Source organism: Stenella coeruleoalba (assembly GCF_951394435.1).
Source record: "Stenella coeruleoalba genome assembly, chromosome: 2".
NCBI lineage: Eukaryota > Metazoa > Chordata > Mammalia > Artiodactyla > Delphinidae > Stenella > Stenella coeruleoalba.
Window position 1 is genome coordinate 106,859,282 of NC_137147.1, and position 13,154 is coordinate 106,872,435.

Sequence of the window (13,154 nt, forward strand, 5' to 3'; positions counted from 1 at the left end):
ATAGCCACTTGACTAGAGTTGGTCCGGTAATGAACATAGAGTTGTAATGAACAGCATTGATTTTTCCCTAGTAAAGTGTCAGAGCCTGTCCTAGGTTACAGCATGTTGTATTTCTCATTCTCACAAGAGTGTCAGGTAAGAATGATTATTCCATGTTACAGATGAAGGAACTGAAGCTCAGCTAGTTGAAGTCAAACGCTTAAGGTCCTGTTGCTGGGAAGTGGCAGGTAAGGACCCAGTCTACGCAACATCAAAGTCCTGATGCAGAACCATTTCTCCCTGTGGCCTCTTCTGTCTCATAAGCAGCAGGATTTGATGCTAGGAAGGTATGGCTTGGGCAAACAACCCTGAAGAAGCCGCCTACTCCCTGCCTCCTCTTCCCCTACCATTTTGGGATAACCTCACAGGTGGGGCAGGTTTAAAATGACCTCCAAAACTACCCTAGGCTGGGATGGTGAGGGCTGCTCTGAACTGCTCTCCATAAGATATTTATTTTATCCTGATTTTCTAAGTGAAAATTAGTCCCATGGTCTGCCATTCTCCTGGGATCATTTACAATAGCTGCTGATAACCTTTCCTGATGGAATTCCAGGAAAGAGTGTTAAGAGACCCAGGTTTTCATTCCAGCCCTGTCACTGACTAGCCATAAATTCTGGCCTCAGTTTCTTTATCTTGGAAATGAGACCAAATTTCCTATCCTCTGTTGAGAAGACCACAAATGAACTGATTTTTGAACATGATGAACAGAGTGCAAATACTAGCAGTGATATTGACGACACTGATGATGACTCTGTATCTGTGTGTATGTGTGTGTGTGTGTGCATATGTGTATATATGTATGTATTCAATATGTATGTGTATGTGTGTGTGTGCATGTGTATATGTGTGTGTATGTGCGTGTGTTTGTGTATATGTGCGTGTGTTTGTGTATGTATATGTGTGTGTCTTTGTGTGTCTGTATATGTGTATATATGTGTGTATGTGTGTGTGTTTGTGTGTGTGTGTATATATGTGTGTATGTGCGTGTGTGTATGTGTGTGTGGTGTAGGGGGGGCAGTGGTTGGCTGGGCACGTCCCCAGGACGGAGCACTCACCTCAGTGCTCATGCTGTTAACTTTGTCCAAGAGGGCGATGATCAGACTGTAGAGGTTTCCCAGGTACAGCACAAGGACCCTGAAAGCCACAAGCCCACCTTGAATGATCAGACCACCACTCCATGGTTCTAGACTGACCACAATTTGGGAGTGACCACCATGTTTTGGCTAAGACAGTTGCTGGTTGCCACACTTGGTTTCCTTCAGAATCAGACTGTGGGCATTAAAACAAAATACAGAATTCCCAAATCTACACTGTTTCGAGAGGTCTGGATGGGGTCTGGGAATCCTTTTATCTCCTTACCAGGTGATTCCACTGTAGCCGATCTCTGGATCAGTATTTCAGAGCCGCTGGGATAGCAGACAGTGTGTGAGCTCAGGAAGCGGGGCTCTGAAGTGTAGAGTGAATTATCCATGTCCTGTCCTGTCTTCTGGTTTATAAAGTGATTTTCCAGGCATTATCTCATTTGAGTCTCGCCTGTGAGGTCCATATTATTATAACCCCCACTTAAGGGACAAGGGTATTGAACATGGGGAGGCCTTAAGTCACCTGCTCGGGTTCACACAGTTAAAAAGAGGCAGGTGAGATTTCAGGATCTCAGTGGTCTGGCTCTGAAATACAGGCTGAACCTGTCAGACGGGCTGAATCAGTGAGGGGCTGTGGGCACGTCTACACCTGCTCACAGGTGGGCAACCTTGAGCAGATGGTACCTGCCCGCAGCAGCCTCTATCAGCCAGTGATCCAAGACTTGATGCCCGTTTCCCCGGAGTTGGAAGGTTTGGGGAAACACGTCATGGAGTTTCCCAGGCTGCAGCCTTGGATCTTAACAGAAACATGTCTGGGAAAATGAGATGAGAAAGGAAAGTGGCAGGTTTACAAATCTCTCACAGGACAGTGGTTGGCACTTGGAGAATCATGAAGCCAGTGCCAGTTGGCGAAAAAGAGAAAGCAGATTTAACATGAGGACAAGACTCCAGATGATTGGAACTTTGAGTCGCCCTCATCTCCTCAGGTGTAGAGTTTACCACCTGTGGCCACCAGTGTGCAGGAGTGAGCAGGGAAACAGGGGCTAGGACACCTCCGGGGGCATCATTCTGACTCATCTTGGCTTTCCCTGTGCACTGTGGAGGGATTCCCTTCAGCTTCCCTTTCTATCTCTGTCTTCACCTAACACAGGGCAGGACCCTCAGAGTCGACTTGGCACTTGTTGGCTGAAGGAAGGACCGAGAGAATTTAACCTTCTGCCGTCTTCGTGTCGCATGGCTCTGGTTCTCACTGTGCCCTGAATAGGCTGGTGAGTTAGTGGAACTAAAGTCATATATCCTACTCTTATTTCTAGAATGAGCCTGAATTCATCAGGGGCAAGTCTCTTGAAGCCCCTGTTTCTCTAGTTTTGAACGAGAATAACGAGGCCAATCTGTATAATAGGACTGCTGTTAGACCAAATGCAATCACAGAATTGATCCTCCCCAGTGCCTGCCGTGAGGGAGTTGCTGAGGACAGCACTTCTCTCTCCTAGGTCAACAGAGGAGGTGCCGAGCAGAGCACAGAGACCAGGGTTCAAGCCTGGGGGGCTGGGAGTGCCTTCCAGAGCTACCCTGGGTGAGGGGCTTCCACACACCCCTTGATCTTTCGAGTGATGTTTTTCTATCTCTGAAGTGACAGTTGGACTTCAAGATCGTGGCAAACTACAGCCTTTTAGCCAAACCCTACCCTCTTCTATTTTTGTAATAAAGTTGCAGGGAACTCGGCCACACCCTTTGGATGATGTATTGTCCGTGGCTGGTTTTGTGCTACAACCTCAGAGTTGAGCCACAGAGACCGTGTGACCCGCACAACCAAAAAGATTTACTATTTGGTCCTTTATGGAAAACATTTGCCGACTCCTGAATGGCAGCCATTCTTCCCAAAGTGCTCTGTGGGAAATTTGTTCTGTGGAACGTGATCAAGCACTACAAGGGAAAGCACAAACCAAACACTGTAGACCCGGGAGGGATGGGAGGTAAATCAGCGGGGCTCGGACAGTGCCACCCTCTGCGACAGTCACCCTAACAGAGACGGGGATTTTTCCGGGAAGACAGTGATGATGCCAGCGCTAGAGAAGAAGTGTGGTTTCAGGGGGCTGGCCCCTCTGACCTCTCCCTCCCCCGCCCCTACTCCCCGCCTGCTGTGCTCACATCTGCATTAACCACCTGTATTCACACCCACTGACCATCCCAGCACAGCCCTGATGCCCGAGGCTCCCTGACTTACAAGAACCGCTTTGAGTCTACGCTTTGGGGAATTATTAGCAAAGCACGATGTTCATCTCGCGTCTGGAAAGACAGCATGGGTCTCTCACCTCTCACGGTCAGTCCACTGAGGGACCCAACGTGAGCGATACACGGCACACTGTCCATCATCTTCTTGGTCCTCTTTCTCTTGTATCTGCTTTTTCTGCCTGTTCTCCCCCTTCCCCTCCCCCTCCCCCTCCCTCTCTCCCACCTCCTCTTCCTCCTTTTGTTCTCATCACCACCTTTTCACCCCGTTTCTTCCGTCCTGTCCTCCTGGTCCATCCTCTCCAGCCCCCTCCTCTCTCCCTGCTTCCTCTTCCCCCTTCTTCCCACCATTCTCTCTTGTGGTCCCCTGAGTTTCTTGCGATGCAGCCGTAGGGGAAGTCCTGTGCTAAGTTTTGGGGGGAACAAAGCAAGCCCTGGTTCCCGAGGGACTGAGTTCCCACAGTGGGTGGCCGGACGGGTAACCCACAACAAGCCATTTCCCAGCGGGTGGCGGTACCTTGCCAGCTGGAAGCGCAGTGTGGTCCGTGGGTGGTACATCTCCAAGGCGGCGATGAGGTCAAAGGCTGACGGTGCCAGCATGGTGACGAGGGACACCACCACGCTCACCTACCAAGAGAGGGTGTGCCCCACTGAGCTCCTCGGGGACCCGCATCCCAGCCTCCCTCACCTCATAGTTGGTCTGTAGCCTAATGTTTCATCGGGGAGGGGGGTATTCAGAGGGTCATGCAGTTCTTACATGGAAAACCTCCCCCAAATCTTGGCTAATGAGCTGTTTTCAAAAGGCCACTTTGCCATGGGTTTATCCCTTCTAGGAACACTCCTTAATCTGAAGACACTCGTACATGCCTTTTGAGATTTACTGGTGTTTCTGCCACCTTCTCCAATTACCATCTCATTCTATTTCTACTTCCCTTACCTTGGATGGAAGAAGGAAATAACTGTAACTGTTAAGAATAGAAAAGGGAAGGCTAAGAGGTAATTTAATATTCTTTCTGCACATGGAAGATTAATTATCTAGAGAATTATGCCTGGCTCTTGTTTCTCTGGACTTATGTACTTTCTCTGCAAATGAAAAAGGAGGCTTAGCTGGTACACAAGAGGTGTGAGCTAAAGGAAGAAATAATTTCTGAATTTACCTTTAAAATATCTATCTACACACAAGCCCATATTTATCAATATATAACCCACTTAACTGACATAAAACACGAAGAGGTATGGGAAGAGATTACCTAATGCAGTCTCAGATTTTGAAAAATTATTGTACATTGAGGATAAATTGATAAGTATCACCTTGCCTGCCCACTTTGTTTTTTAAATCCCAAGGATGGTAATCATTTTCATACAAGTGGTCTGAGAGGTAGCATTTGTGCAGGTAAATTGAGCCAAGTGTTCAGGACACGAGTTTTGCAATAAATATTAAGAATTATAAAATTGTTTATAACCTCCCTCTTGGTAATTTTCTATTCATGGGAATATTCCCATAAATGGAGGGGAAAGAGCATTTTAAAAAATAAGCCATACGGGGCTTCCCTGGTGGCGCAGTGGTTGGGAGTCCGCCTGTCGATGCAGGGGACACAGGTTCGCGCCCCGGTCCGGGAAGATCCCACATACCGCGGAGCGGCTGGGCCCGTGAGCCATGGCCGCTGAGCCTGTGCGTCCGGAGCCTGTGCTCCACAACGGGAGAGGCCACAACAGTGAGAGGCCCGCGTACCGCCAAAAAAAAAGAAAAAGAAAAAAATAAGCCATTGGTGTGGGGCTGTTTGGGAAGGATTATTTGTGATTTAGAAATATGGAAAGCACCTAAATGTTCAATAATCCCCACACGGTCAACTTTGACACATGCAATGAAAGACAGTGCAGTTGCCAATGCAAGTCTAGGTGAAGTCGGTTTCTGGAAACATGTATATAAAGGAACATGAAGCCAGAAAAGCAAAGCACAGTCAGCAGCAAAACTCAAACGTAAAGACTGTGCAAATGCCTGAAGGTGTTTTTGAATCAAAATCTTCCTTATTAAGACCAGTGAAATCATTTAGCCAAGGCCGGGTGTTGCCACTCTGGCTCCAAGCTCTTGCAGCCCGTGCTCTAGAAGAAGAAGACTGCAATTTTTCCGTGGAGATGTTTCCAGGGAACCCACTTAAGAAACACCCAGGAAACAGAGGGGCAGCTACTGTTGTGTGGGTACCTCGTTCTTTTCCCAGAGCGTCAGCTCCTTCTTGGACTGTGCCAGCTTCTGGGACCGATCCACCACGAAGTAGATGAGATAGATGCTCCCAGCCAGCGAGAGAAGCACCAGGATGTTGGCGATGACCCTCAGGCAGATGGTCACTGCCCTGCGGGGAGAGGCAGGTATGAGGACGATACACCGGGCTCTGCACAGGGCACCCTGATGCACAGAAAAGGCCAGTGAAGGATGGGAAGACATTTACTGCCAAGTGGATTCTCTGCCCTGAAGAATCAGTGTTCTTCCCCCACCCCCAGAATCCCTCATTTCCTAAGAGATCAACAGTGAGTTATTAATCTAAGCCATCAGCATCAGTGGGGCTTGAAACACACACACACACACACACACACACACACACACACACACACACACACACGTTCTGGAGTCTGAGTATTTGGGCTTCAGTGTTTGCTTTGCCACTTAAAATGGGAGTCCTGTGGCGTATGCACATTTCAGTTACAGGAGCTCAGGTACAGGTGCTCAGGAGAGGGAAGGGGGAGGAAGGAGGGGAGGTAATGATCCTGCCTCTCATTTCACACCATGATTTCAATATTATACCACGTATTTACTTGGGATTGGTTATCTGTCTTTTCCCTCTAGAAAGCAAGGGCTCGATTGTTAAAAGTCTTCTTCACGGCTGTATTCTCAGCTCTTAGAACAGGCCCAGTCCATAGAAGCACTTCATAAATATTTGCTGGAGGAAGAAGTAAAGAAAGGAGCTGGGACACGGGCTCCTCTTTCCTCGCCAGGTCTCACTTCCCAAAGGCCTCTTACAATCAACCGTGTTGCTACTACAGTAAGTCCCCTACATAGGAACCTGCAAGTTGCGAACTTTCAAAGATGCGAACATGCATCTGGAACCTGTACCAGCAACGTCAGGCGTGAGTGACATCACAGCTCGCCCTCCGTCTCCTGTTGCTGACGATCCTTCAGCTCTACCATCTCCCACCTCCTCTCCCTCCTCCAGTCACTAACGTTTCTTTCCTGTTCACTCGATGTCAGCCCCTGGATGCCAGCTGTTGTACTGTGCTACTGTACTTTTCAAGGTACCGTACTGTAAGAGTCAAAATGTTTTATTCTTTGTGTTTGTTTTTTATGTGTTATCTGTGTGAAAAGTATGATAAACCTATTCCAGTACAGTACTAGAGAGCCGATTGTGGCTAACTTTGTTGGACTTACGAACACATTGGACTTACGAACGTGCTCTCGGGACGGAACTCGTTCATATGTAGGGGACTTACTGCGTTTACAGTAAGTTTCCAGTTTTAACTGAAAAAACCCTACTCTTCCTGGAGGAGAATTCACTGACTCCAATTGGCTTATCTTTAAGGCATCTGCTTCCGACTTCGGGGTCAGTCTTAGTCCGTTTTCCCTGAAAGCAGAACCTCAGGCAAAGGTGTGTTTGCGAGGAGTTTTTCTGGGAAGTGATGCCAGGAAGTGTGCGTGAAGTTCTGGGGAGTGAGACCACAGAGGGCAGGCGGCTGCAGGGCCGTCTGAGGGGCCTGTGAGGTGGCATCTCAGAAATGCCTGGCCGGGGTGGGGGGGGCGTGCAAATGCGAAGCGTTTTCCATCAGCTCCTGTTCCCTGGTTTTCCATCAGCTCCTGTTCCCTGGTGGTCAAGGGCCACTCCAGAGCACTGACTCCCAGTGCTGCACCCAGTCTTTCGGTTGCATGAACACGTGTGGACTGGGATCTTGTGGGTGCCCCACACTGTAGCCTCAGAGGAGCCCTGGGCAGCGAGCAATGGGTACCAGTGGAGGCTCTGAGGGGCATGTGTGCAGCCGGTGGCAGCCTGCACAGCCTGCCTGGCATCAAGGGCTGGAGAAAGAGGTGTGGCCAGGAGGATTTGGAGGGGCACGCGAGGGGTGTACCACCCGCTCCCCACCCTCTGGGTGACCTTGGACAGGTCACAACATCTCCTTCTGCACGGATCTTAGCCTTTCCTCTGCGCAATGAGGAAACTCACTCCCAAATGGAATGCTAAGTGTCACCTTGTCTTCTGGCAGAGGAGAGCTTTCGATAAGGCGTCATAGAGCACCAGAGATGGAAGACTTGAGAGTGAGGTCCATTAACACCACCTTAGTGCTTCTTCACTTCCTCCTGTCCCCAGATCACCCTGTCATCATTTGTAGGGTCATGCTACCCACGTGGTCCCTGAGGCAGGTCCTGCATTTCTGGTCCCCCCTCCCCGCCTCCAGCACTGTTGGTCCTTGTGGCAATTACACCAGAAAATGCACGTGATGGGCTTGCGGGGGAAGTAGGCAGTCACATGCTACTTTTCCCCTGTCTCCATCCTCTTCCTTCCACCTCCTGTTATAATATCCTGGATATCCCAGAATACCTCTTACACATCTATTTTCCTCAAGTTTTGACAGAATCAGGAGGACTCAGGATTTGTGCGTGGAAGAGAGATGAGAATCCGGTTCCTTGTTGATTTGTTTGTTTGTAATAATGAATCATTGAATGAGACGTTTTTTAACTGGAATGCATTTAGGATGGCAGGAGCTTCCAAATTTGAGGGAACATAAAAACCTCCCCTGAGTTTTGCTTTGCGAGACCTGCTAAGAATGTGGAGCCTTGTCTCTCACTCCCAGAGACGTTAATTCAGTCAATCAGGGTGGGCGCCAAAGGGGTCTGCGTCTGCAGTGCCCACGGGTGATTCTGATGTGGGTGGGCGCTCTCTTTCCTCTGAGAAGCACGGATGGAGTCCCATCCTTTCATTTCATAAGTGAGGAATGAGAGGCCCGGAAAAGTCAAGGGAGTTTCGGGGTCCTAGAAGTTAATGACGAAGAGAGGGCTAGAATCCATCTTCTGACACCCTGTGGAGAATCCTTCCCACCACGACACCCTGCTTCCTCTCGGGGGCTGGGTGTTTCCTCCACTCCCCAGGTCTCCAGCACTCCCCAGGACAGGCTTTCTGCACTGTAGGAACTAATCATGGGGCTTAAAGAACCAGTGAGGATGGACCTAGAGACTGTCATACAGAGTGAAGTAAGTCAGAAAGAGAAAAACAAATACCGTATAATATCGCTTATATGTAGAATCTAGAAAAATGGTAGAGATGAACTCATTTGCAAAGCAGAAATAGAGTCACAGATGTAGAGAACAAACTTATGGTCACCAAGGGGGCAGAGAGGGTGGGATGAATTGGGAGATTGGGATTGACTTATATACACTACTGTATATAAAATAGCTAGCTAATGAGAACCTGCTGTATAGCACATGGAACTCTACTCAATGCTCTGTGGTGATCTAAATGGGAAGGAAATCCAAAAAGGAGGGGATCTATGTCTACCTATAACTGATGCACTTTGCCGTACAGCAGAAACTCATGCAACATTGTAAAGCAATTATACTCCAATAGAAATTAATTTAAAAAAAGAACCAGTGAGGATATTGGATGAGCAGGCGTGTCCGGCCCAGGAGGACTGGGTCATCGCCTTTCTGTGTCGTCCATTCTGTGGCCGAAGGGCCTCAGCCTCACCAAGGAAGCCCTCACAACCTTGAGAAGAACTCCAAACCCGAGAAGTCACTTTAGAAGTTTTGTCAACAAGCATTGGATACTATTTGTGTCCTAGGACTTTAGAGATTTGTTGCTAAATAAAATTAGTCTTTGCTTAGTTTAACAAACTAGAAATTGGTGCTAAAAATATCTTTTATTATCTAAGCAAAACAATAGGAAGCTGGTCAGCCTCAGACCTCTCACCCTACTGCCAAATCCATGGAAGGAGGAACAACTCCGAAATACTGCTATCGAAAAATTATGGGGTTCCCACATTCCACATTACCAGAAGGACAGGCTTTAAGGAGAAGAACTGCCTGAAAAGGTGTGAAAATGAGATATAGTCTGGTGATTTTTCTACTAAATTAAAACAGCTTATCAGTGAATTCAGGATGGGGAGTCTTCATACATACAGGTTTTTGCTCTTCTTCTTCTCCTGTTCTTCCAGTATAGCCTCCTTTAAAGAAAGACACATATGGTATCAAAAGCTTAGCATCATCGTTAATCATAAATATTCAGAAATAGTTTATGAAAGAAATGACTTATCCAGTATTTTTCATCATAACTTCAATGTCTAGACTCCATCCAATAAGATTCTATTGATATCAGTGCTTTATATGATAATAGATAGATAAAAAAGGAAATTGGGGAATGGGAAAAAGAGGGGAAGGAGTAAATTATTTAGGTCACTGAAATATCTAAATCATTTTTTTTCTCAAAAGGGGGCACCATTGAACTGTCTGTGTTGTTCAGTAGATCCAGGTCTCCGAATGCCTTTGACTGCGTTATCTTCTAAGGTAACACTAAAAGCTTATATCCCTCACATATATGTATTTATTCATTTACAAGTTATGTACACGCAACACGGTAGCAATCCATTATGCAAATGAACAAAGATACACACACTGACATTTTAGAAGGATGAAAGTAAAAAAAAAGAGACGTTCCCGTATTTTTCTCCAGTACACCATCCGATTGTTTGGTGCCTGTTGGAGGCACAGTATGTCACGTCTCGGTGCAGACCGTGGCTGCCCTGGTCTGTGAGCACCGTGGGAAGGAGACCACGCTGACTCTCCCAGCAGAGGGCCAGCGGCTCACGCTGTGAAGGCTGTGATCTGCAGAGCCCTGACTCCCGGCAGCCTGAACGGCTCGCTTACTCACCCTGATGCTGTTCACGATGGCAGCGGTTTTGCTCTCTGCCGCCTCTGGGTTTCCAATGAGGTAATCCCAGGCGCAGAACACCCGCCAGCAGAACGTGTAGTTTTCATTGGATGCGCTGGCGAGGCTCATTCGGGAATTCTTAGCCATCCTGCAAAAAAGGACCAGAGAAAACCATAATTTGAAAAGTTACATGCACCTCAATATTCCTTGCAGCACTACAATAGGCAGGACATAGCAGCAACCTAAATGTCCATCATCAGATGAATGGATAAAGATGTGGCACATATATACAATGGAATATTACTCAGCCATAAAAAAGAATGAAATAATGCCATTTGCAGCAACAGGGATGCAAATAGAGGTTATCATACTAAGTGAAGTAAGTCAGACAGAGAAAGACAAATATCATGATATCATTTGTATGGGGAATCTAAAAAAAGGCTACAAATGAACTTATCTACAAAACCGAAATAGAGTTACAGATGTAGAAAATAGACTTATGGTTATGGGGGGGTAAGGGGGAGAGGGATAAATTGGTAGATTGGGATTGACATAGACACACTACTATGTATAAAATAGTTAACTAATAAGGACCTACTGTATAGCACAGGGAACTCTACTCAGTACTCTATAATGACCTATATAGGAAAAGAATCTAAAAAAGAGGGGATATATGTATATGTATAACTGATTCACTTTGCTGTACACCTGAAACTAACACAACATTGTAAATCAATTCTACCCCAATAAAAATTTTTATAAAAAAGGACCAGAAAGGGTCATGTAAGAACAGTGTCAGGAGCAGGTTCAGCCACTAGGGGGCTGCCGCGAGTCCACGCAGAGCAAGGCGCCCCATCTGGATGTGGGCAAGCAGAGTGCCGGCTGGGTTCAACCTCTCTCCTGGCTTGCGTCCTCAGCCAACCCCTCTGAACAGTGTGAAAACAGCAAATTCTTGGGTGAGTCCGGTGCACAAGCTCTCCCGTCACTGGAGGTCAGGAAGTCCCTGAAGGTGTGTGCATCCACTGCATCTCTGTGCGACTGTGATTGTGAAACCAAAGTCTTTACTCTGAGCCGAATCCATCTCCTTGGAGCCCCTGCCCATTGAAGTAACTACCCCACCTCACCGAGCAGAAGCACTTCGGATCCCTCCCTAACACGACTTTCCCTCAGGTGTATGGGAAGGCGGGGGTCACGATCCCTCCTTGGGTGCAAGTTCCCTGTCTTTTAGACCATCTCTCCTGTTAGAAGCTTTTACCACTCTGTCCATCCATACTTCCTGCTCCCGAGTTGACATCAATTTGTCTCTTAAACTGTAACATCTCGCAAAGAGCCCGTGTTCTAGGTGGGGTCATGGGGTCTTGAGGCCATCCAGAGGCTAAGCTGGAAAGCTTCATGGGAACTGAAGGTCCTCAAGTCACTGTGCATCTCCCTAGGTTCTTGTTTGATGATGGTGACGATGGTGATGATGATTGTTCTATCTTTTTTTAATCCCAGCCCCTTCTACCTGCACTTTGCAAAGATGCCACAAGGGGCAGTGTGATGAAGACGTACTGGTACACACGCATCCGAGGGAAGTAGCAGGTGAGCCAAGAGGGTGGGGGCCCGCTTCTCCTTGGGCTCAGAGCCTCTCTGTCACTCTGCATTTATCTAGCTCCTACACAGAAGCACAGAATGGAACAGCCTTAAGGGAACCTGGTGATATTCTGAGCCAACCTGCCCATTTTACAGATGAGGCCCCAGCCAGTCTGCTTCCTTTGCACTGCACCCTGCTTTCAATAACCAACTACATGTTTGAACTGCATCACAACACAGACGAGACTGGCCTTTACGTAATTTGTAACTAGGTCACAGGCAAACAAATAGTCGAAGGAGGATGCTTTGCTTTCTGCAACCTCTGGTCACCTAACCCATCTCGTTCACCTCTCTTTTAGTGCAGTTCCTATGAGACAGGCTGGGACCCGGGACCCTTTGCTGCAGTGCTGCAATGTTTGCACATGGACACACCTCCCCATGAGCAACAAAATACAAAGAAACTGTATGGGACTAAAAATAACTGTGTGCTTGTGCAGCTGGGGCAAATTCTGGACCCAAAAGATACAAAGAGACCAAAAAAACCCAACTGCCACTTTTGAAGAGCCTGGAGCAAAAACAGGGTGTCGGGAGCAAAAGCAGGGGGCTGCGCATGACCCCTGCACACACCACCACCTAAGGGGTGGGCAAAACACCTAAGCCACCCTTCTGGCCTGACACCTGGACACACACCTACCCGCACCCCATATAACAAACAAGCTTGCCCCCCTTCAGGGAGCAAGGGAACCTGTTGTTTGCTTTTGCTCCCTGCTGCTGCAGAAGGGGCCCTAGTAAGGCCTTGCCTGAATTTCTTGTCTGGCCTCTAGTCAATTTCTATTGGCTGGGGAAGGCCAGGAACCCTGGTCAGTAACATCTACATTGTCTAAACTGATGTTACCTGGTAAGTCTATTTGATTCTTGTCTCTCCAGACCCAACACAGAACCTGGCACAAAGCTTCAAGTGTTCAATCAGTGTCGGTTAAAATGAGCATTTATCTCTTTTATCTGTGGTCTCCTCATCTGGAAAATGGCCTTGACTTTACAGGGTGAGTGACAAGATGAAATGAGATCGTATGTATCATTTTGGCATGTATTTTGAGAAACTGAACAGACATACTTTTTTAAGAGAATGATGAAGCTGTAAGCGAACACTGCCATCCCCACCAGGAAATAGGCCAAGGGCAGCCGGTAGCCAGCCCTCCCGATCCTTCTCTCACTGCCATAGTAGCCATAGAAGAGGACTGAGTATTGGAGGTAACCCTGCAAAGAGAGCACTCGGTGTCACTTCTGACTCCCAGGTCCCAGAACATTCACCACCCGCCTCGAG

The 13,154-nt window shown here is 47.7% G+C and overlaps 1 protein-coding gene across 1 annotated transcript in view; it reads right to left on the reverse strand.

Annotated features, from left to right (window-relative positions):
- The window catches only part of TMC3 (transmembrane channel like 3), a 47,700-nt gene that overhangs the window by 19,313 nt on the left and 15,233 nt on the right, over nucleotides 1-13,154 (reverse strand). Inside the window, exons 7-12 of the mRNA XM_079910118.1 lie at nucleotides 12,945-13,087; nucleotides 10,259-10,406; nucleotides 9,511-9,554; nucleotides 5,557-5,704; nucleotides 3,871-3,980; nucleotides 1,095-1,173 (exon numbers count right to left, since the gene is read on the reverse strand). Coding sequence (XP_079766244.1) covers nucleotides 1,095-1,173; nucleotides 3,871-3,980; nucleotides 5,557-5,704; nucleotides 9,511-9,554; nucleotides 10,259-10,406; nucleotides 12,945-13,087 — 672 coding nt within the window. The remainder of the gene's footprint in view (nucleotides 1-1,094; nucleotides 1,174-3,870; nucleotides 3,981-5,556; nucleotides 5,705-9,510; nucleotides 9,555-10,258; nucleotides 10,407-12,944; nucleotides 13,088-13,154) is intronic.